The 20,854-nt window shown below is 40.4% G+C and overlaps 1 protein-coding gene across 1 annotated transcript; it reads right to left on the reverse strand.

Annotated features, from left to right (window-relative positions):
* Positions 1 to 19,123: 19,123 nt before the first annotated feature.
* LOC123929832 (olfactory receptor 139) lies at positions 19,124 to 20,074 on the reverse strand. Its single transcript, XM_045985920.1, has one exon. The coding sequence runs from the start codon at positions 20,069 to 20,071 to the stop codon at positions 19,124 to 19,126; it is 948 nt and encodes a 315-aa protein (XP_045841876.1). The 5' UTR covers positions 20,072 to 20,074.
* Between the last annotated feature and the right edge of the window lie 780 nt (positions 20,075 to 20,854).

Genomic DNA, 20,854 nt, shown 5'->3' on the forward strand with positions numbered 1-20,854 from the left:
TGTTGGTTGGGATCTCTCCTCTTTCATTCATGATTTTATTAATTTGGGTCCTTTCTTTTTTCTTTGTGATAAGTCTGGCCAGGGGTTTATCAATCTTATTAATTCCTTCAAAGAACCAGCTTCTAATTTCGTTGATTTGTTCTACTGTTGTTTTGATTTCTATTTCATTGATTTCTGCCCTGATCTTTATTATTTCTCTTCTCCTGTTGGGTTTAGGCTTTCTTTGCTCTTCTTTCTCCAGCTCCTTTAGGTGTAGGGTTAGGTTGTGTACTTGAGGCCTTTCTTGTTTCTTGAGAAAGACTTGTATTGCTATATACTTTCCTCTCAGGACTGACTTTGCTCTCTCCCAAAGATTTTGAACAGTTGTGCTTTCATTATCATTTGTTTCCATGAATTTTTAAAATTCTTCTTTAATTTCCTTTTTTTTTTTTTTTTTTTAGTAGATAGAGAGGCAGGCAGAGAGAGAGAGAGAGGTAAGCAGGCTCCCTGCTGAGCAGAGAGCCCGATGTGGGACTCGATCCCAGGACCCCGAGATCATGACCTGAGCCGAAGGCAGCGGCTTAACCCACTGAGCCACCCAGGCGCCCCTTCTTTAATTTCCTGGTTGACCTGTTCATTCTTTAGTAGGATGCTCTTTAGCCTCCATGTATTTGGGTTCTTTCCTACTTTACTCTTGTGATTTTTGAATTCTACCTTCAGAGCATTCTGGTCTGAAAATATGCAGGGAATGATCCCAATCTCTTGGTACTGGTTGAGGCCTGATTTGCGACCAAGGATGTGACTTATTCTGGAGACTGTTCCATGTGCACTAGAGAAGAATGTGTATTCTGTTGCTTTAGGGTGGAACGTTCTGAATATATCTGTGATGTCCATCTGGTCCAGTGTGTCATTTAAGGCCTGTATTTCCTTGTTGATCTTTTGCTTGGATGATCTGTCTATTTCAGTGAGGGGGGTGTTAAAGTCGACTACTATTATTGTATTATTGTTGATGTGTTTCTTTGTTTTTAATTGGTTTATATAGTTGGCTGCTCCCATGTTAGGGGCATAGATATTTAAAATTGTTAGATCTTCTTGTTGGACAGACCCTTTAAGTATGATATAGTGTCCTTCCTCATCTTTTATTATAGTCTTTAACTTAAAAATCAAATTTATCCGATAAAATGATTGCCACCCTAGCTTTCTTTTGATGTCCATTGACATGGTAAATTGTTTTCCACCCCCTCCTTTATATCCATCTGGAGGTGTCTTTGGGTCTAAAATGAGTTTCTTGTAGACAGAATATTGATGGGTTTGGGTTTTTTATTCATTCTGATACCCTGTGTCTTTTGATTAGGGCATTTACCTCATTTACAGTCAGGGTGGCTATTGAAAGATATGAATTTAGTGCCATTGTATTACCTGTAAGGTGACTCTTACTGTATATTGTCTTTGTTCCTTTCTGGTCTACTACTTTTAGGCACTCTCTTTGCTTAAAGGACCACTTTCAATATTTCCTGTAGGGCTGGTTTGGTGTTTACAAATTCTTTTAATTTTTGTTTGTCCTGGAAGCTTTTTATCTCTCCTTCTATTTTCAATGACAGCCTAGCTGGATATAGTATTATTGGCATCATATTTTTCTCACTTAGTACTCTGAATATATCATGCCAGTTCTTTCTGGCCTGCCAGGTCTCTGTCGATAAGTCTGCTGCCAATCTAATATTTCTGCCATTGTATGCTACAGACTTCTTGTCCCATGCTGATCTCAGGATTTTCTCTTTATCACTAAGACTTGTAGGTCTTACTATTAGATGACAGGGTGTAGACCTATTTTATTGATTTTGTGTCTCCTGTATTGATGCTTGTTCCCTTTGCCATATTAGGGAAATTCTCTATTAAAATTTGCTCCAATATACCTTCTGTCCCTCTCTGTCTTCTTCTTCTGGAATCCTAATTATTCTAATATTTTTTCATCTTCTGGTATCACTTATCTCTTGAATTCTACCCTCGTGATCCAGTAGTTGTTTGTCTCCCTTTTTCTCAGCTTCTTTATTCTCCATCATTTGATCTTCTATATCACTAATTATTTCTTCTGCCTCATTTATCCTAGCAGTAAGAGCCTCCCGTTTTGATTGCGCCTCATTAATAGCTTTTTAAATTTTAACTTGGTTAGATTTTAGTTCTTTTATTTCTCCAGAAACAGATTTTATTTCTCCAGACAGGGTTTCTCTAATATCTTCCATGCCTTTTTCAAGCCCAGCTAGCACCTTGAGAATCGTTGTTCTGAACTCTAGTTCTAACATACTATTAATGTTTGTATTGATTATGTTCCTAGTCATTGGTACTGTCTCTTATTTTTTTTTGTGTGTGTGTGTGTGTGTGAGTTTTTCCACCTTGTCATTTTATCCAGCTAAGAATATATGAATGAGGGAATAAAAATCTAAAAGGGTGGCAAAGACCACAGAAAAATGTACACTAACCAAATCAGAAGACATCCAAAAGTAGGGGGAGAAGAAAGGGGGGAAAATAAATAAATAAATACCTACACACACACACACACACACACACACATAAATAAGGGTAAACATAACGAAGGGATGGAATATGGCTGTAAAGATGAAAATTTAAAGAAAATTTAAAAGTTCTTTAGAAATTTTAATTGGAATTGATAAGATGATTTGATAAGAATTGATAAGATGGTTGGAAAAAGAAAAAAAATGGAGGGAATGTACTCAGGTTGGAGACTATAACAAAACCATGTGCTAGATTAGGGTATATTTGATCTATTAGAAGAAATTGTATCCCAAAATTTTTTAGAAAAAAAAAAAACTATACGTATACAAAAAATAAAGTTAAATACAATGAAAGGATAGGATAAAATATGACTATAACAATGAAGGTTTAAAAATATTTTTTTAGAAAGGTATTGTTAAGATAAACTAGTTAAAAAACGTTAAAAGAGGAAAGAGGAAAAGTTAAAAAAAAAGAATAAGAAAAAAATAAAATAAAAAGAAGTTTAACTTCACAAGACTGAAGGATCATGGGGGAAAAGCCATGAATTCTATGTGCTGTTTTCCCCTAGCTCTCAAGTTCCGCTCTTCTCCTTGATCAGCGAGCTTGGTCCTGGCTGGATGTTCTTGCTGATCTTCTGCAGGAGGGGCCCATTGCAGTGATTCTCAAATGTTTTTCCCTAAGGCAGAATTGCACCACCCTTGCCAAAGACCAGGCTAAGTAATCTGCTCAGGTTCCGCTCTCGGTAGCTTTTGTTTCCTGAACGCTTTCTGTACCGCTTTGCAGGACAGGAATGAAAATGTTGGCCTCCCAATCTCTGGCCCAGAGCAGCTGAGAGCTTGGGGCCCCACTCCTCAGTGTTCCCTCAGAGATAAACAGTCAATCCCTCCCATCTCCCCGGTCTCTGGCTGCACTCCATGTTCACCTGGCCTGTGACTGAGCATTTCTTTCTCTGGCGCATGGCTCTGTTTGGAGTCTCCAAAGCCAGCAGATTCCTGCTGTGCTGCTCCTCCTGGAGGAGGAAGGTGAGTCTCCCTGGATCTGCCACTGTGGGGTCCCTGCTTGAAGAACAGTGATCCAACTGTGCCTTGGATCGTGGCTTAAGGTAACCCCAAGCTGCGAGCTCACTCCTTAGCTCCAGGTCCATCTCTGCAGCTGTCTTCCCCACCCCGATACATGGCAGCTCTGTCACACTCAGACACCCCTGATCTTTCTGTCACCCCATGGGACCTGAGACCACATTGTCCTCACGAGGGCTCCACCCCCACTTAGCCTCTGGAGTGATGTCCCCCAGTGGAGCAGACTTCTACAAGTTCTGATTTTGTGTTCCACGGCTCCACCGCCTGCCAGGAGCCAGCCCGTCCCCTCATGGTCTATCTTCCTATTGCTTGGGATTCACTTCTCTGCATGTCCTACCTTTCAGAAAGTGGTCGATTTTCTGTTTCTAGAATTGCTGCTCTTCTTCTCTTCTATCTCCTGTTGAGTTTGTAGGTGTTTGGAATGGTTTGATACCTATCAAGCTGAACTCCTGGGATACAATGTCATTTCAGTCTGCTACTCCTCTGCCATCTTGCCTCTCCCCTGCTCTGTTTTTTTTCTTGGAAAGTCTTGCCAGGCCTTTATCAATTATATTAGTCAGTCTTTTCAAAGAACCAACTGGTGGCTTTGTTGATCATCTCTGTGATGATATTTTTTTCTATTTTATTGATTTCAACTCACATCTTTATTATTTCCTTCCTTCCTTCTTTGAATTTAAGTAGTACTTTTTTGTTTTAAACTCCTTTTTTAAAAAAAGATTTTATTTATTTATTTGACAGAGAGACAGAGAGGGATTACAAGTAAGCAGAGAGGGAGGCAGAGAGAGAGGGGGAAGCAGGCTCCCCGCTGAGCAGAGAGCCCAATGTGGGGCTCAATCCCAGGACCCTGAGATCAACCTGAGCCAAAGGCAGAGGCTTAACCCACTGAGCCACCCAGGCACCCCTGTTCTAAACTTCTTAAAGTGGGTGTTTTATTCATTGATTTTGAAAAAAATTTCTTTCCAAATATGCCTTTAAGTGCTTTTGACACTCTTCAAGGTCATAGAGAGAAAGGGTTAGAGTTCAGGTTATAATGAAACCCCTTTGTTTGGGTTGGGATGCAGAAAAGCTGCACTTTAATAACAAAGGGTGAACTAAAAATACAGAGACAACAGCACAGCTCCACCTTATCTCAGTTCTTGAAGTCCAGTCAGGAAATCCTGAATTTCTAGCTGGCGCACTCTGAAAACAGTGAAGGGCTCCAGGGAAAAATCCTGAATGGGTTCATTTCTGTGGGACTTGCCCTCCCTCTGGGTTCTGTCCTAGCAATTCTTCATTTTTTTTTTTAAATTAACTCTGTGATACCTTCAGGAATATATTTTAAAATATTTTGTTGTGTTTTTATAATTGTCTGGATAGGGAGGCTTAGTTCAAGTTACCTCATCTGCCATTATGAGAAATGGAAGTGTATCTGAATCCTTATTCTTCATGTGTGAACTGACAATTTCCTTCTCTCCCACCTCCACTTTGAAAGCTTGTGGACTATTCTCTGAAATCCCAGTGACTTGAAAGTTCATGATTGCCTTAGCGTAGATGTATTTTCATCCACTGCATTTTGAACCTGGACATTTTCTTGAGATAAAGAAATTTAAAAACAAGAACAACAAAAACCACTATTACTCCCCCCATTCCACCCCCACCTCATTCCATTTTCTTTGCTCTCTCTAGGCCACTGCCATTATCCAGATATTGAAAATTCTGGTCCTTTTTAAAAATATCTTTGGTTTTACTGCTCTTGCTTCTGCATTCTTCTTAAGTAAGGTTCTTCTTGTTCCCAACCAGGAAGATGGGCACAGCAGGGTAGAAATGACTGATCTCTGGGGTCCATTTTACTGGGATGTTTTGGAAACTGTTAGGGAAAACCACAGAGAAGCCGGTCAGTACCATGTTGACATCTGGGCAGGACAGCGGCCTCAGACGGCCACAGTCATCCCTCTCACTCTGTCCCACAGAGCCAGCTCCACCTCCAAGTTGGCCAGGTAGTTGAAACACCCTGGTGTGTAACTGAGAATTGGTCGTCTTGTCACATCCACCATCACTGATGGCCACAAGTAAATGATAGCAAGAAGAGGCATATGAAAACCTTAGCAATCTCCAAAGCGAATCACTAGGTAGGGTAGACTGAGCCTATTTTGGTCAATAAGTCAAATTCTTACTGTCTTTACATTAGGTTTTCCTATGAGGAAGTGTGTGCTTTGCTTTCTGGGAATAAACTATCCAGTTGGGATTTGGAGATAGGAAGAAGAATGAAGTTAGACACAGATACCAGAACGCAAGTTTGCAGTTTAACCCAAGAACACAATCAAAGGGGAGGAGTAACCACTGTTCCTGAGAAGGAGGTGAGTTAGGCATTAGGGTAAGAATGAGGAGAGAAGCAGTATCTGTTCATTCAGAGACTATTTACTAATGGCTACATGTGCTGGTTCTGGGGAGGTTTCAAGAAATAATACACAAATTCTTGATCTTGTGGTGAATGCTGTCTAGTCTGGGAGGGGGAAGAGTTAAGAAGTCATCTCTGGTGTGAGCACAGCTAAACAGGTGTGTGGGCTCCCAGATGGTGTAATACTTGGATATATTTTCAAATTGATGTTTTTATGCAATTCCTCAAATTTTATTTATTGTGGAGTATGGAAAAGATTCTTTTATTTTTTTAAGATTTTTTATTTGTTTATTTGACAGAGAGAGACACAGCAAGAGAGGGAACACAAGCAGGGTGGGTGGGAGAGGGAGAAGCAGACTTCCCACCGAGCAGGGAGCCTGATGCAGGACTCGATCCCAGGACCCTGGGATCATGACCAAAGGCAGACACTTAATGACTGAGTCACCCAGGCACCCCTGGAATGGATTCTTAATTAATAAAAATTACATGTCTCTCTTCCTTGGGTACCATTAATGGATTTAGTACTCGCTGGAACATACCTTGACTCAATAAAATAAAATACTCTCTCTTTTTAAGCTTATTTGTTTTCTATTATGCTGATCAATGATCATCATAAGATTATTAGAAAATGTAGAAACAGATAAAGAAAACATAAAGGTCATTCAAGATGCTATAAGTCAGATAATAAAATTCTTTTTTTAAAAAATTTTATGCTTCTTCCACTATTTATAGCTGAACACTGCTAGTTACATTCCTTAAAAATAGAGCAAGTTTATATGAATACGATTTTAAATTTTTGTCAAAATGTGTATGGAAATTATAATTTTGGGATATATCCACAATTTCTTTGATGCCCCTCCCCCAAGGAGAACTTAATTTCTGTCCCATGAAAGTGGGCTAGACTTGATGACCCACTACTAACAAACAGAATGTCACAGAAGTGATGGGCTGTCCCTCCCAAGATTCAGTTCTGTGGTTTCTATCTTCAATGTTCTCTCTCTGGTCTCTCTCACCAATCTCCTCTCACCTTTCACTCTGGCAGAAGCCGTGGTAAGAGCTTTCCTATGAAGAGGACCACATGGTGATGAATTGAAGCTTCCAGTTCCAGTCAAGTCTTCAGAGTCTGTAGCCCTGCCAGCAGGGTTTGACTACAAAATCATGAAAGACCCTGAGCCAGAAACACCCAGTTAACATACTCCCAGATACCCAGCCCTCTGAAGCATATGAAATAATACAAGTTTTTTTAACAGCTTTAAAAAGTATTCTTTTCCTGGCTTGCATATCCCTTCTGAAGTGTTTAAAATTAAGATAATCCAAAAAAGAAAAAAGTCATTTATACTACCTAAAAATTGCTATGCTGTGACTTATTCGGTTTTAGAATTTTAGCCCACTTCACCTACTCTATTCAGATGACCAATACCTGGCTGATGTCAAAGCTGGTTACACGTCTTTATTTCCATATGCACTTCACAAAATATAAATCAAAGGTAGGTCAGCATTGGCAAGGAGAGTTTTAAAATTTTCCACTGGAAGTACACTGGAGGGTTTTATGTTTTTCAGCAGGATAGTCAGTGAGCTTGCTTCTTGTCAAATGTGAATTTGCATGAGGGGGCATCTGGGTGGCTCAGTCAGTTAAGCAACTGACTTTGGCTCAGGTCATGATCCCAGGGTCCTGGGATCAAATTCACCATCAAGCTCTTTGCTTGGTGGGGAGCCGGCTTCTCCCTCTGTCTCTCTCCCCACTTCCTGACTTTTGCTCTCTCACTCTCTCTCAAATATCTCAAATAAATAGATAAAATCTTAATTAAAAAAAAAGTTGCATGAAGAACTCTGAGTGGGAACGTTGCAGCAATGTCTTAACCTTTGTTGTGCACTGACACTGGCGCTTCTTTGGCTGATCTGGTCCCTGATCCACTTTAGGAGGTGTGGTGGGATAGGCTGTGTGCAGAGTGTTAAAGGCACTAAGTAAGGTCGACTGGGGATTGAGAGAAGCCGGGTGATGTACCCTTAAACAAACTAAAAAAAAAAAGACATTGGGTGCCTGGGTGGCTCAGTGGGTTAAAGCGTTTGCCTTCGGCTTAGGTCATGATCTCAGGGTCCTGGGATCGAGCCCCACATTGAGCTTTCTGCTCAGCAGGGAGCCTGCTTCCTCCCCTCTCTCTCTCTCTCTCTGCCTGCCTCTCTGCCTGCTTGTGATATGTCTGTCAAATAAATAACTAAAATCTTAAAAAAAAAAAAAAGACAAAAATGAAATGTCACAGAGCATTCTCTGTCAGAATTTTCCTGCTGGGGCTGTCTTCATCTGTAAAATGAAAATTCTAACATTCGTCTCAAAGGAATTTATTGTAAGGATTAAATGAGATGATGTATGTAAAGCTTAGTCCCTGGCCAGTTGCTAAATAAATGGAAATAAATAGGGTTGTATTAACAATAATAGAAATATACTGGGGTGCCTGGCTGACTCAGTCAGTTAAGTGTCTGCCTTCAGCTCAGGTCAGATCCTGGGGTCCTGGTATCAGAGCCCCGAATCAGGTTCCCTCTTCAGTGGGAAGCTTACTTCTCTCTTTCCCTCTGCCTCTCCTCCTACTTGTGCTCTACCCCACTCACTTTGTATCTCAAATAAACAAACAAAATCTTTAAAAAAAATACTGAAAGAAGATATAAAAGAACATTTTAATAGATATCATGACATTAAAATCAAGAATCATTTTTAAGCCTCCAAATTACTAACAAAAACAATTAATGCGGAAAAAACCCTGAAATGTATATACAGTAAATAAATGACATTTCTACTATAAAAATTTCTTTTTAGGCTCTGTTGAGTTAGTCATAAAAATTGTCTTCAGCGTGAGGGGAGCCTGGGTGGCTCAGTCAGTTGAGTGTCCCGAGTCTTAGTTTCAGCTCTGGTTGTGATCTGAGGGTTCTGAGGTCGAGCCCCTGTGCTCAGTGTGGAATCTGCTTGGGATTTTTCTCCCTTTCCCTCTCCCTCTGCCCTTCCCCTCACTCGACTCTCTTCCTCAAAATAAATAAATAAATAAATAATTTTGAAAAGATTGTCTTGAGAATGAAAAAAAATAGTGATCTTTATTTAGAAATAGACAATTGTAGAATGGAAGACATATACCATAAAATTTTTTTAGCTTTATAATAATTTAATATGTACATAAATTAAGCATACAAATAACTTGGGTGGGGAATAGAATATTCAATAAATAGTGTTGAGGCAATTGATTGTTCATATGAAAGATGAAGATACCTTGGATGCATATACTATACGATGTGGCAAAGCAAATGCAGGATGGGTTTAAGCGTTAAATACAAAATTCAAAATTGAAAAAGTACACGGAATGGCAGACATTCTAGAAACACACAGAATGGAAGAAGGCTCAAAGGAAAAGATCAAAAGATTTGACTATATGCACATTTTTAAAAACGTATGTAAAAAGTTACCCAAATTAAAGGACAAACAACAAACTTGGAGAAATAATTGAAGAAAATATGAAAATGTTAATATATTTACCCTTTAAAGATTTACTAGAAATGTATACAACACAGATTAAAAAAAAATGAAAAACGGAAGTGAAAACACTGAGGTCTCTTTAGATAAATGGCCCAAGGACATAAAAGGCCATTTACAAGAAAGAAAAATGCAAACATGGTTACCTGAAGAAAATACTCTGCTTTCTAGTAAGCAGAAAAAGCAAAGTAATATTATAATAAGTTTTTGTCTCTCAAATTGGAAATGATAAAAAAAATCAGTATTTACAATAGTATGATGAAATGGACAGGGATCATTTCTAAGTGGAGACTGTTGGTAGTTTAACAATATGTATTAAATTCTTAAAATATTAAAATATGAATATTCTTAAAATATTCATTTTTATATTAAAATATAAATAAATATTAAAATATTTGCTTCATAATAGTAACAAAAACTATCATTTTTAAAAAGATTTTATTTATTTGACAGAGAGAGACACAGCAAGAAAGGGAACACAAGCAAGGGGAGTGGGAGAGGGAGAAGCAGGCTTCCCACCAAACAGGGAGCCCAATGTGGAGCTCCATCCCAGGACCTTGGGACCATGACCTGAGATGAAGGCAGACGCTTAATGACTGATCTACCCAGGCAACCCAAGTATTATATATTTAGGAATGAACTTGATAGAAAGGTGGAAATTCTTATTTTTAAAAACCTTCAAAACTCTTCTTCAGAAATAAAACTTGAGGGGCACCTGGGTAGCTCAGTCTTTAAGTGACTGCTTTCGACTCGGGTCATGATCCCAGGGTCCTGGAATCTAGCTCCACATCCAGCTCCCTGCTAAGCAGGAAGCCTGCTTCTCCCTAGTCCCCTTCCCTGCTTGTATTCCTTCTCTCGATGTCTCTCTCTCTGTGTCAAATAAATAAATAAAATCTTTTAACAAATAGAAAAAATACTTGAATAAAACAATAGACCATATCATGTCCCTACCTGGAAAGATATAATACTGTAAAGCTGTCAATTCCCCCAAAATCATATGTAAATTTTACACATTATAATTAAAATTCCAAAGGTAGAAGATTCCAATCAGAAACATGATTCTATAGTTAAACATATGAGACCAATCAAGTACACTTGGAAGGAAAGAGATCAATGAGAATGTGACTTGAATATGTGATTTCTAAAACAACACGTGAATGACTATGTAATCTAAAGCTACAGTGGTTGTGGCACTAACAGAATGATGTAACAGAATAGAATGTCCAGAAGCAGACACAAGTGTAGGAGAACATTTAATGTTTTGACAAAAGGAGGTACTTCAAATGATTGCGAACAGGCTTGGGACCTAAGCTATAGAATTAAAAAATAAAGCTGTATTACTATGTCATATCATGTATGAACATGAATTTGAGATGTAAAAATGTAAAACATAAAATATAAAAAGGAACAGTGAATTAGGGGAAACTGGAAGGGGAGATGAAGCATGAGAAACTGTGGGCTCTGAGAAACAAACAGGATTTGGGAGGGGCGGGGGGTAGGGGATGGGGGAGCCGGGTGGTGGGTATTAAAGACGGCACATATTGCATAGAGCACTGGGTGTGGTGCATAAACAACGTATCTTGGAACACTGAAAAAAATAAAATAAAATTTAAAAAATATATAAAAATAATAAAACAGATAACTATTTTTTAATGAAGGAACATTGCTATATTCTACTTACTTAGAAATATAAAAAATACTGTAGTAAGTATATTAATGAAGGAACATTGTTACATGCAACAGAATGTTGCAGTACCAAATGTACATGATAAATTTCACAGGCATAATGTTGAAGAAATAAGAGGGAGTGGATATATTTAAAGCTAAAGACCAGGCAAAACTAGAAGTCACCGTTAATTTGGGGAAGTGACACTTTCTTGTACACTCCAGTGTTCTGTTTCTGGGGCTGCAGTCTTGTAAATGAAGTGTTCACTGTGTAAACAGTGTTTTACTGGTGACTTGTTCAATTTTCTGTATCCTTCAGCAATTTAAAAGTGGAGTCTGATTCTTGACCTTCATTAATAAAGAGTTAAATTTGTTAATGAAGAATCATATATGTTTAGAAGGTATAATAAACTAGTAATTCTAAGTAAAAAAATAAAATCATAAAACAAGTAGCAGAAAACAGAGATGAATATCTACATAAACTTGAAATGGGGGAAATAATATCAAGTGTGACAGCAAAGATAGAAGTCATAAAGCAAAATATACACTTGACTACGGAAAATTTTAAAAAGTCTGTATATCAAAAACACCAGTAACATTAATGAGACACAAATATAAATAAGGAAAATATTTGCAGCATATATGAAAAAGAGTTACTATTTGCATTAATATAAGAAGGAAAGCTCAGCCTCTCTCACACAAAACACAAAATGAAACAGTAATGAAAAATACTGATTCACCCACGACACTGTAAAGATTTTTAAGAACGGTAATATCTAGGGTTGGTCAAGACTAGGAAAGTAACCTGGTTGCATTGAATTGGTAGAAATGTCAATTGGTACAATCGTCTATTGGTAGTTTGTCAATATTCATAGAAGTGAAGTACAAGCATGCTGTCCATTCAAGGAAACAGCTGTGCAAAGACATATCTAAGTTTTGTCTTTAAGAGTGAAAAACCATAAGCAGTCTAAAGGGTCAAGACAGGAGTTTGATTAAGGAAATCCTGGTGTGGTTATAAAAAAATGCACCCTTACTACAAAGAAGATGCATTTATTAATAGGGGATTGAAGACGACTAGGCTATGATGGGAGGAGAGGGACAACAGGAGAGTTCTGGGTGAGAAGAAGGTGGCAGGACAAAATGCTGAAGATCAGATAGAAAGTGAAGAAATGGGAGGTCAGTGTTTACAGGAAACTGAGACTCATGGCCAGGCATTCTCGGTTTGAACACATTTTCCCTCTACTCACAACTTCGCAAATGAGCCTTGCTAATGATGCTATTGCAACCTCCCATCACTAATTGGGCTCCTCCACTATCCTCCCTAAGGTCCCGTTTCTTTCTGACTTAAGGACCAAAAAGAAAGAAAATCTTCTCTGAGCATCAGTCCCCTCTGGCCTTATTAACCGAGATGCAGAAGACAATCAGCAAATCCCACGTTCCCTTAGCCTCTAGGCTGCATTATCCCGAACTCTCATTTGGGAGCTAATTAGAAGCTTCTGTTTGTGGAACTTGGACGGACTATATTCCCCAATCCTGATCCTGGCTGTCTCCGTGGGAAACTTTATTAGAGCAGTTGCTGGGCAGGTGGGACTCCCAAAGTCCTGCAGAGCTGGGGAAGTTAGTAAATTTTATCAATTAGTTGACTCTTGTGAACAGAGCAAAAGATACTGAGGTGTTTTGGGGGCCCAGGAGATCAATCATGCTCCCTCCCAGTCTCCATGGAGTGGGGGAAGGTGGTACGGGACAACAGCTTCTACATGACTGAGTTCTTCATCAGCGCTTTAGAGGGAGACGAGGGTAAAAAGGACATAGTACTAAGGGCAGTGCCATGTACAGAGGACATGGTACTAAGCTGGAGTATTAGGGAGGAAATTCTTGCTCTGGTCCATAGAAGAGGAAGGGCACAAACTCTAGAAATATGGCAAATGTCTTCTCCTGGAAACCCAGTGGAATTTTAACATCACCTTCCCATTGTACTTGTCAACTCAGTTTTTCTCTATTTCAGTTCACTTAACCTTCAGAATAATCATTTGAAGCGCATGTCAGGATTCCCATTTCATTGATGAGAAAATTAGGGCCCGCAGAGAGGAACTGGCCTGCCCAGCTTTACACAGCCAGCTGGTAGCAGTCTTAACCTGGAAGCCAGGTCTCCCAACTTCTCAGTCCATCTCTTTCCACTTGACCACAGCTGATTGAATTCGACTAGGAGCACGGGCTTCTCAGGTTCCTGCCTGGCACAGAGAAGATGCTTGCTTATTTGTTTTCTTTGTATCTTGGCCTGGACAACTACTACCTGTCAGTACCAAATAAAGGTCTGAAGTCTTTTAGGCCCTGATATCATTATCTCCCCAGGTCCTGCAAACATAAACTCGGAAAATGAGGTTAAATATTTTCTGGCTGATGTCCTAAGATTCCTTCCCAAACTCTCTTCTTTCTGTTTTAATGATTGTTAGCAGTCAGGCCTTCTATGCCTGGCCCACTGCTCCATCTCCAATCTGGGCCTCTCTCCAGTTGCTGACTATCAAGATCTGACTTTTACCCATCACAGGTCCACTGCGCATGAATTAATTGTTCCTGGGTTTGTACACTTGTTTTCAACCTTATCCCCTGTCCATTTAATTGTTTATGGTCCTTTATTTTCCCTCATCCTTTTGCATCTTATGTGGGTCTGAGTATTTATCATGCAGTATGTGAGTGAAAAAAGCCCAAGGTATTTGGAAGGGACTAGTTTTACAGATAATAGGAACTGATGCTTAGAAAGTTCATGTAAACTAAAATGGAAGAGGCTGGATTAGAACCCAGGTCTCCAGATGTCCTGTCTAAGGCTCTCTTCACTCAACTACACTGCCTTTCCCATTTCTGAGACTCACTGCATCTAGAGTCAGTATCACTGTTTAGTTTTGAGTTCTTTGGTGATTTACTAGAAGCGGGTGGGGAGGGAGAAAAGATGCCGGGCCAGGAGTCAGCACTCAGAGGTTGTCTTACCTTTTAAACCTCTGGTCTCTGGGAAATCACTTAGCCTGTTTGTACCTGTGCTTTTTTTTTTTTTTTAATCTACAAAGTAAGGATAATAGGAACTGGTCTTCTTACTCTGCAATCCTGGCCCTGGTTGTGGGTGACATTCAATTGTGCGGTTGCAACATTCAAATGAGAACACATTTCAAATTGCTTTGTAAATACTGTTTTATGCTAATAGAATAATAAGAGAAAATGAATTACTGTTGTACTCTTGAGTTCTAAGAGTACCTCTCTCTGTGCTGGACAAATGATTAAGCCTCTGGATGGTAGGATAGATGTGGGGAAGGAGGCAACATGGGGTGTGTAGGAAAGCATTTCCAAGTACTTGTATGTAGATGCCCAGTGTGTATAAAATGACATCTGTTGTGCTTGACATGTGGATCCTGGATGTCCTCAAAAGTTCACAAAGTAACTGATGACATCTGGAATATGTCAGCTCATCTTGCCCTCCCAACCCCACATTGTCACCATTGGTACTTTTTAAATTTTTTTTTTTTTTTCTGATTGTGTTCCTCTGATCAACACACAATTATCATATGGTTTCACTCATATGTGGAATATAAGAAACAGCACAGAGCACAATAGGGGAAAGGAGGGAAAACTGAATGGGAAGAAATCAGAGAGTGAAACAAGCCATACGAGACTCCTGACTCCAAGGAAACAAACTGAGAGTTGGGAAAAGGGAGGAGGGTGGGGGATGGAGTAACTGGGTGATGGACATTAAGGAGGGCATGTGATATGATGAGCACTGGGTGTTAGACTCAACTAATGAATCACTGAACATTATATCAAAAACTAATAATGTACTATAACTTGGCTAATTAAATTTAAATAAATAAACAATTTTTTGTTTTTAATTTTCTTAAAGATTCTACTTATTTATTTGAGAGAGAGAGAGAGCAAGAGAGAGCACAATTGAGAGGGAGAAGCAGACTCCCCGCCAATCAGGGAACTCGATGTGGGATTTGATTCCAGGACCCTGGGATCATGACCTGAGCAGAAGGCAGACACTTAACTGAGTCACCCAGATGTACCTTGTTTGTTTTTTTAAATTACAGAATCCAGTAAAAAAAAAAAAAACTTCATATAAAAATAGCATAAAAGCAAAGTGCTTCTCCACTTCCCATAGCTCTCAGTCCTACTTTCCTCCATGGAGGTAATCACACCATCTACAGCCTGAGGTTTGTTGTCCAGGATTTTTTTGCCCCCCACACATACACTTACCACATTAGCATCACTTTCTCAGTTTAGCAATAGATGCGATACATCTTCTCATGTTAATGCATTCACATTTCTTAACCAAAAATATGCTTTCTATTCAAATTATTCACATGAAACATGAATAACTCATATTTGCATAGCAGAATTAAAAGCTATTTACTTCAGATTTCACTGGGGGAGAAGTAGCTTTCTGATACGACTTACGGTAAATAACAATATTCACAGTACCTAAAGGTAGTCCTAAAACAAACTATTCACTTCAGAACATGAATTAAAGAAAGACAAACACTTTGTCATAACATACGATTACTTATTCATTATAACCCCTCTTCTGTAATGTGCTTGATGTTAAATAGATCCTGGTTTCTGGGTGTTATCAGATTTCATGCCCTGGCTTGATGGTCAGCTTGTGCAACTAAATGCTCTCTTTTTTTTTCTTTTATTTAAGATTTTATTTATTTATTTGAGAGAGAGAGAGAATGAGAGGGGAGAAGTCAAAGGAAGAAGTAGGGAGCCCAATGCAGGGCTCAGTCCTGGGACTCCAGGATCATGACCTGTGCTGAAGGCAGTTGCTTAACCAACTGAGTCACCCAGGCGCCCCAAATGCTCTTTTTCTAATTCTCTTCAGGAAGGAGACTCTTCTTTGTCTTAGCTTCAGGCAGTGTCTCTTAGTTCTGAGGAGAGATGATATGGTTCATAAGCAGTCAGGAAAGCTTCTCTCTTTTACATCAAACTCAATGATTGTCTTTATTTCACCAAGCGGAAGGTTTTGTTTTTTGTTTTTGTTTTTGTTTTTCCTTTTCCTTTTATATCTTTATATCCCCCTAATATTGGACCTTTGGGGTATTTTGGGGGGAGGGCTAGAAATGCGAATCATACTTTGATTTCACCAAAAGTTGTTCCAGTTGTATCCTGCAATTTCTTCATCACAGTAAGTTCATTAAACTTTGAGAGGGGCCCTTTTTCCTAACTGCATTGGATAGTGCTATAATCTAACAACTTTTTATTGAGTAAGGGGTTCTTTCAGATTTTTGCTGTGGCTTGTATTCATCTGGAATCCAAAATCGAAAAAGCACCTTGCCCTCGTTCACAAAGAACACTGCGGATTCGGTTTGTGGAAATGGAAGATGCAGAGAACACAGCTCGTGCCTGAAGGCCTGCTGACCCTGAACACACCTGGCAGGTAGGCATTGGACCACCTTGTCTGAGCTGCTATGGGGCCTCTGGCCTCCTTCTTTTGACCCTGTCCCTGCAGCCACAGGACGCAGAGGGGTTCTGAGCTTGGAACTGCACTGTCACCACCAGGACACCATGCAAGTTACCAACCTCCTTTGGCACTTTTTTTAAAATAATTTTTTTTTTTATGTTACATTAGTCACCATACAGTACATCACTAGTTTTTGATGCAGTGTTCCATGATTCCTTGTTTGCGTATAACACCCAGTACTCCATGTAGTTTGGGCCCTCCTTAATCCCCGTTCCTGGGCTGAGCCATTCCTCCACCCCGCTCCCCTCTAAAACCCTCAGTTTGTTTCCCGGAGTCCATAGTCTCTCATGCTTCATCTCCCCCTCTGACTACCCCTCTTCATTTTTTCCTTCCTTCTCCTAATGTCCTTCATGCTATTCCTTATGTTCCACAAATAAGTGAAACCATATGATAATTGTCCTTCTCTGCTTGACTTATTTCACTCAGCATAATCTCCTCCAGTTCCATCCATATCAATGCAAATGGTGGACATTCATCCTTTCTGATGGCTGAGTAATATTCCATTGTATATATGAACCACATCTTCATCCATTTGCCTGTTGATGGGCATCTTGGCTCCTTCCACAGTTTGGCTATTGTGGACATTGCTGCTATGCACATTGGGGTGCATATGGCCCTTCTTCTCACCACATCTGTATCTTTGAGATAAATACCCAGTAGTGCCATTGCTGAGTCATAGGGAAGCTCTATTTTTAACTCTTTGAGAAACTCTGCAGTTTTCCAAAATGGCTGTACCTTTAGCATTTTGAAAACATCTAGCAGTTACACTGGTCTCCCATGTAGAAAACAAATTTCTTTCCATAGGTCATGCTTCCTGTTACTAATTAATCAGTCTGCAAAATTGTTTTCTGTACTCAGGACTATGCTAGGTATTTGGAGGACACAGTATGATATTAAAAATGGTTCCTGGCTTTCAGGAGCTTATGATGTAGTGGGGAGAGCAAAAGAGGCTGCAGGGAATCCAGAAAAGTTGATGATGGTGTCTTCCTGCTCAGGACACAGTCTGTCAGAGGAGTCACCTAGCAAGGAGAATCCCTCCCTGAGTGAGAGGTTGTGGCTAAGAGTTCAAGACTGAGTGCAGAAGCAGGAAGAGATGACGGAGGGAGGGCCATGCACACCACAGAGGTCTGGATGTGATATGGTGGTCAGAAATCAGTGAAATCAGTGGCTTTTCAGGGTGGAATGACATGGGACAGATATATCTCCAGAGGTTAATCAGGCAGGTGTGGGGAGCAGCTCGTGGGGAGGAGAGTACAGGCTCAGAGGTCACTGCGGGAGCCCCAGTGGGACTGGATGGCACAGGCCTGAATCAGGAAGCAGTTGTCTGCAGAAAGACAAAAGTGTGGGTAGAAGAGAGTGTTAAGGACTGTTTAGCAAGACCTAGTAGGTGACTGGACTCGGAGAATGACTGTAGATCCATTTGATTGGGAAAAAATTCTTCAGGGTTCCATGCTGCCCTCCTCAAGCAATTAATAAGCATGCCAAGGAAGGTCACTCTTCTCAGACTTCCAACTTCGGGGCCAGGAAGTGTCTGAAATGGTTCACAAGAAAAATTCTAGAGATAGCCATGACAGGACATGAAATGGGCTATTATTCTATTCACTGTCCTTCTCTGGATTGCCTTAGCTTTGCTCTTTTGGTAAAACCCTAGTTTCTAATACTCATTCACTGGTGAACTGCAAACACTATCTCCCTCTATTTTCCTGTCCCTCCTCACCTTTGCTAAGTATCTACACATATTAAACAGAATGCCCCTTATATATCAATATATATACTGACTGTATTTTGTGTATTGTATATTGTCAATTTAAAAAATTGTCAAAATTGTATTTTGCCAATTAAAAAAAAAACCTTGCTATTCTGGGTGCTTCTTCTGAAAATGTGATATCCATCCTCAGTTTTTGGTGGAGGAGTTGTGAGTGAGCTAGCTCACACACGGACATGAAAATGTGGTGTTCCCCCTAATGGTTACTCAGGATGGAGACCCTGGTTTTGGAAACAAGTATTTGATAATGTTGCTCTGAAGAAGATGCTGGTGGGTCCTAACACTTTATTCCTAGGCTATGTCAAACCTCAATTTAGTTTCATAGTCCTGGGTTTATTTCCTGAAGAAGAATCTTTTAAAAACCATACCCCATTCTCCAGTACAAATATATTTTATCTTAAAAGGCAGGTGGAGGATGCAAACATTTTGCTTTTATTAGCATTTAAACACATTTCAATTAAATACTCATTTAATTTTTTAAAAATAGCCAATTTCCGTCCCATTTCCTGACATGCATTATGCTTTTCTCCCACCTCTCTTTGATCCATCTTCCACCAGCTTTAGCTTTTCTCCCCAGTCTAAGGTAAACCATGTTCTACTCTGGTCCATACTATCCACTTTCTTCCTATCCTTCCAGCCACCCCTGAAGATTCCCACTGCCCACATCCACGCCTTCAGCATGAGAAAGTCCGTGGGTGCTCTAGGGGCATGCTAGTGTCCTGCTTTCTCATTCAGGTGGTCGCTTCCCCATCAACACCCTTTTCAGTGCACCCTGCACATCCGGGTTCCGGAGGCTATAGATGACCGGGTTCAGCATGGGGCTAAGGATAGTGTTGAGGATCCCAATCCCCTTGTCCTTATCTGAGGCTGACACTGAGCCCAGACGCATGTAACTAAAGAAGCCAGTTCCATAAAAGATACAGACTACAGTGAGGTGGGAGCCACATGTGGAGAAGGCCTTCTTCCTCCCCTCTGCTGAACGGATTCGTAGCACTGCAGCGGTGACATGGGCGTAGGACACTGAGATGAGGATCATGGGGAACACCCCCATGAAAGTGGCCCCCACGAAAAGCAGCTGCCCATTGACGTGGGTGCTGGAGCAGGAGAGCTGGAAAAGGGGTGGGAGGTCACAGTAGAAGTGATTGACCACATTAGGGCCACAGAAGTCAAGCACAGATATAGCCACTGTGTGAGTCAGAGCATTGATAAAGGAAATGGTGCAGCAAATGCCCACCAGGGCTCCTTGGACTTCACGGCTCATGCGGGTGCTGTAGGTGAGGGGTTGACAGATGGCCAGGTAGCGGTCATAGGCCATGGCTGTCAGGAGGTGACAGTCCACACCAGCCAGGAGATGGAAAAAGAAGAGCTGTGAAATGCAGGCAGCATAGGGGACTCTGCACTGGTGGTCCAGGAGACATGCCAGCATCGGAGGGACAGTGACAGTGATGCATCCGATGTCTAGCAGAGACAGATTCCCCAGGAAGTAGTACATGGGCGTGTGGAGTTTGGGCTCCACAAAGATGGCAGCCAGGATACTGAGGTTGCCTCCAACAGTGACTACATAGGCAAAGAGGAAGATGACAAAAAGGATGGTTTGCAGTCTTATATTTTCTGTCAGGCCAAGAAGGATGAACTCAGTGACAGTTGTCCTATTCCCCAAGGCACCTGGCTCCATAGGCTGCTTCCAAGCTCTGCAGTGGGAGAAGACCTGAACCTGCCACAGGGGGAGAGAGACACAGAGTAGGCACCTAATCTGAGACTACTGGATGTTGGGGATTGTGGTGTGAGCACATACCAGCCTAGAGCTTGAGTGGTCTCCTGGAAGCCATCATGATGCCAGACATGAACCCTATAATTGCTTTCTCAGGCTCAAGTCCAGGGGATGCCAGGGAAGGGACTGGGGCAGATGAAACTACTCTGTGGTATAGGACACTGGCTACCTCACAACATTTTTAATAGCTATTGAGTTTGTGTTGGTATAGAGTGACTGAAGAGTAGTTTTGACTAGCTCAATGAATAGATGAATATGAGGTTCTAGAAAGGACATTATAGGAGAGTAGCAACAGCATAAAGAACAGTAGGAGGATGAGATAAAAAAGATATGCAAGAGAAAGTGAGAAGGAAAGGATCAAGGAGCAGACCAAAGTACAGAAATACTCAGAGGCTAAATATGGAAGTCATGAAGGCAATTTAAGAGAGCATGGACAACGTTTTTAAAGTGTAAACTATGAGTATTGTGCTAAGAACTTCATATTAAGTTTCTTAATTAATTTTCACAGGGCTCTATGGGATAGCTGCTATTATATCTATATTATCAGGACACTGAGGTTTTTAAAAGGTTAAATAAGTAGCCCAGTCCTCAAACTCAAGACTGTCTGACTCCCCAAATCCACAATTTAACTTTGTACAGCCTCTTACAGAACTTGGACATATGATGACTGATGTCTTATAAATGACA

The sequence above is a fragment of the Meles meles genome, chromosome 18 (assembly GCF_922984935.1).
Source record: "Meles meles chromosome 18, mMelMel3.1 paternal haplotype, whole genome shotgun sequence".
NCBI lineage: Eukaryota > Metazoa > Chordata > Mammalia > Carnivora > Mustelidae > Meles > Meles meles.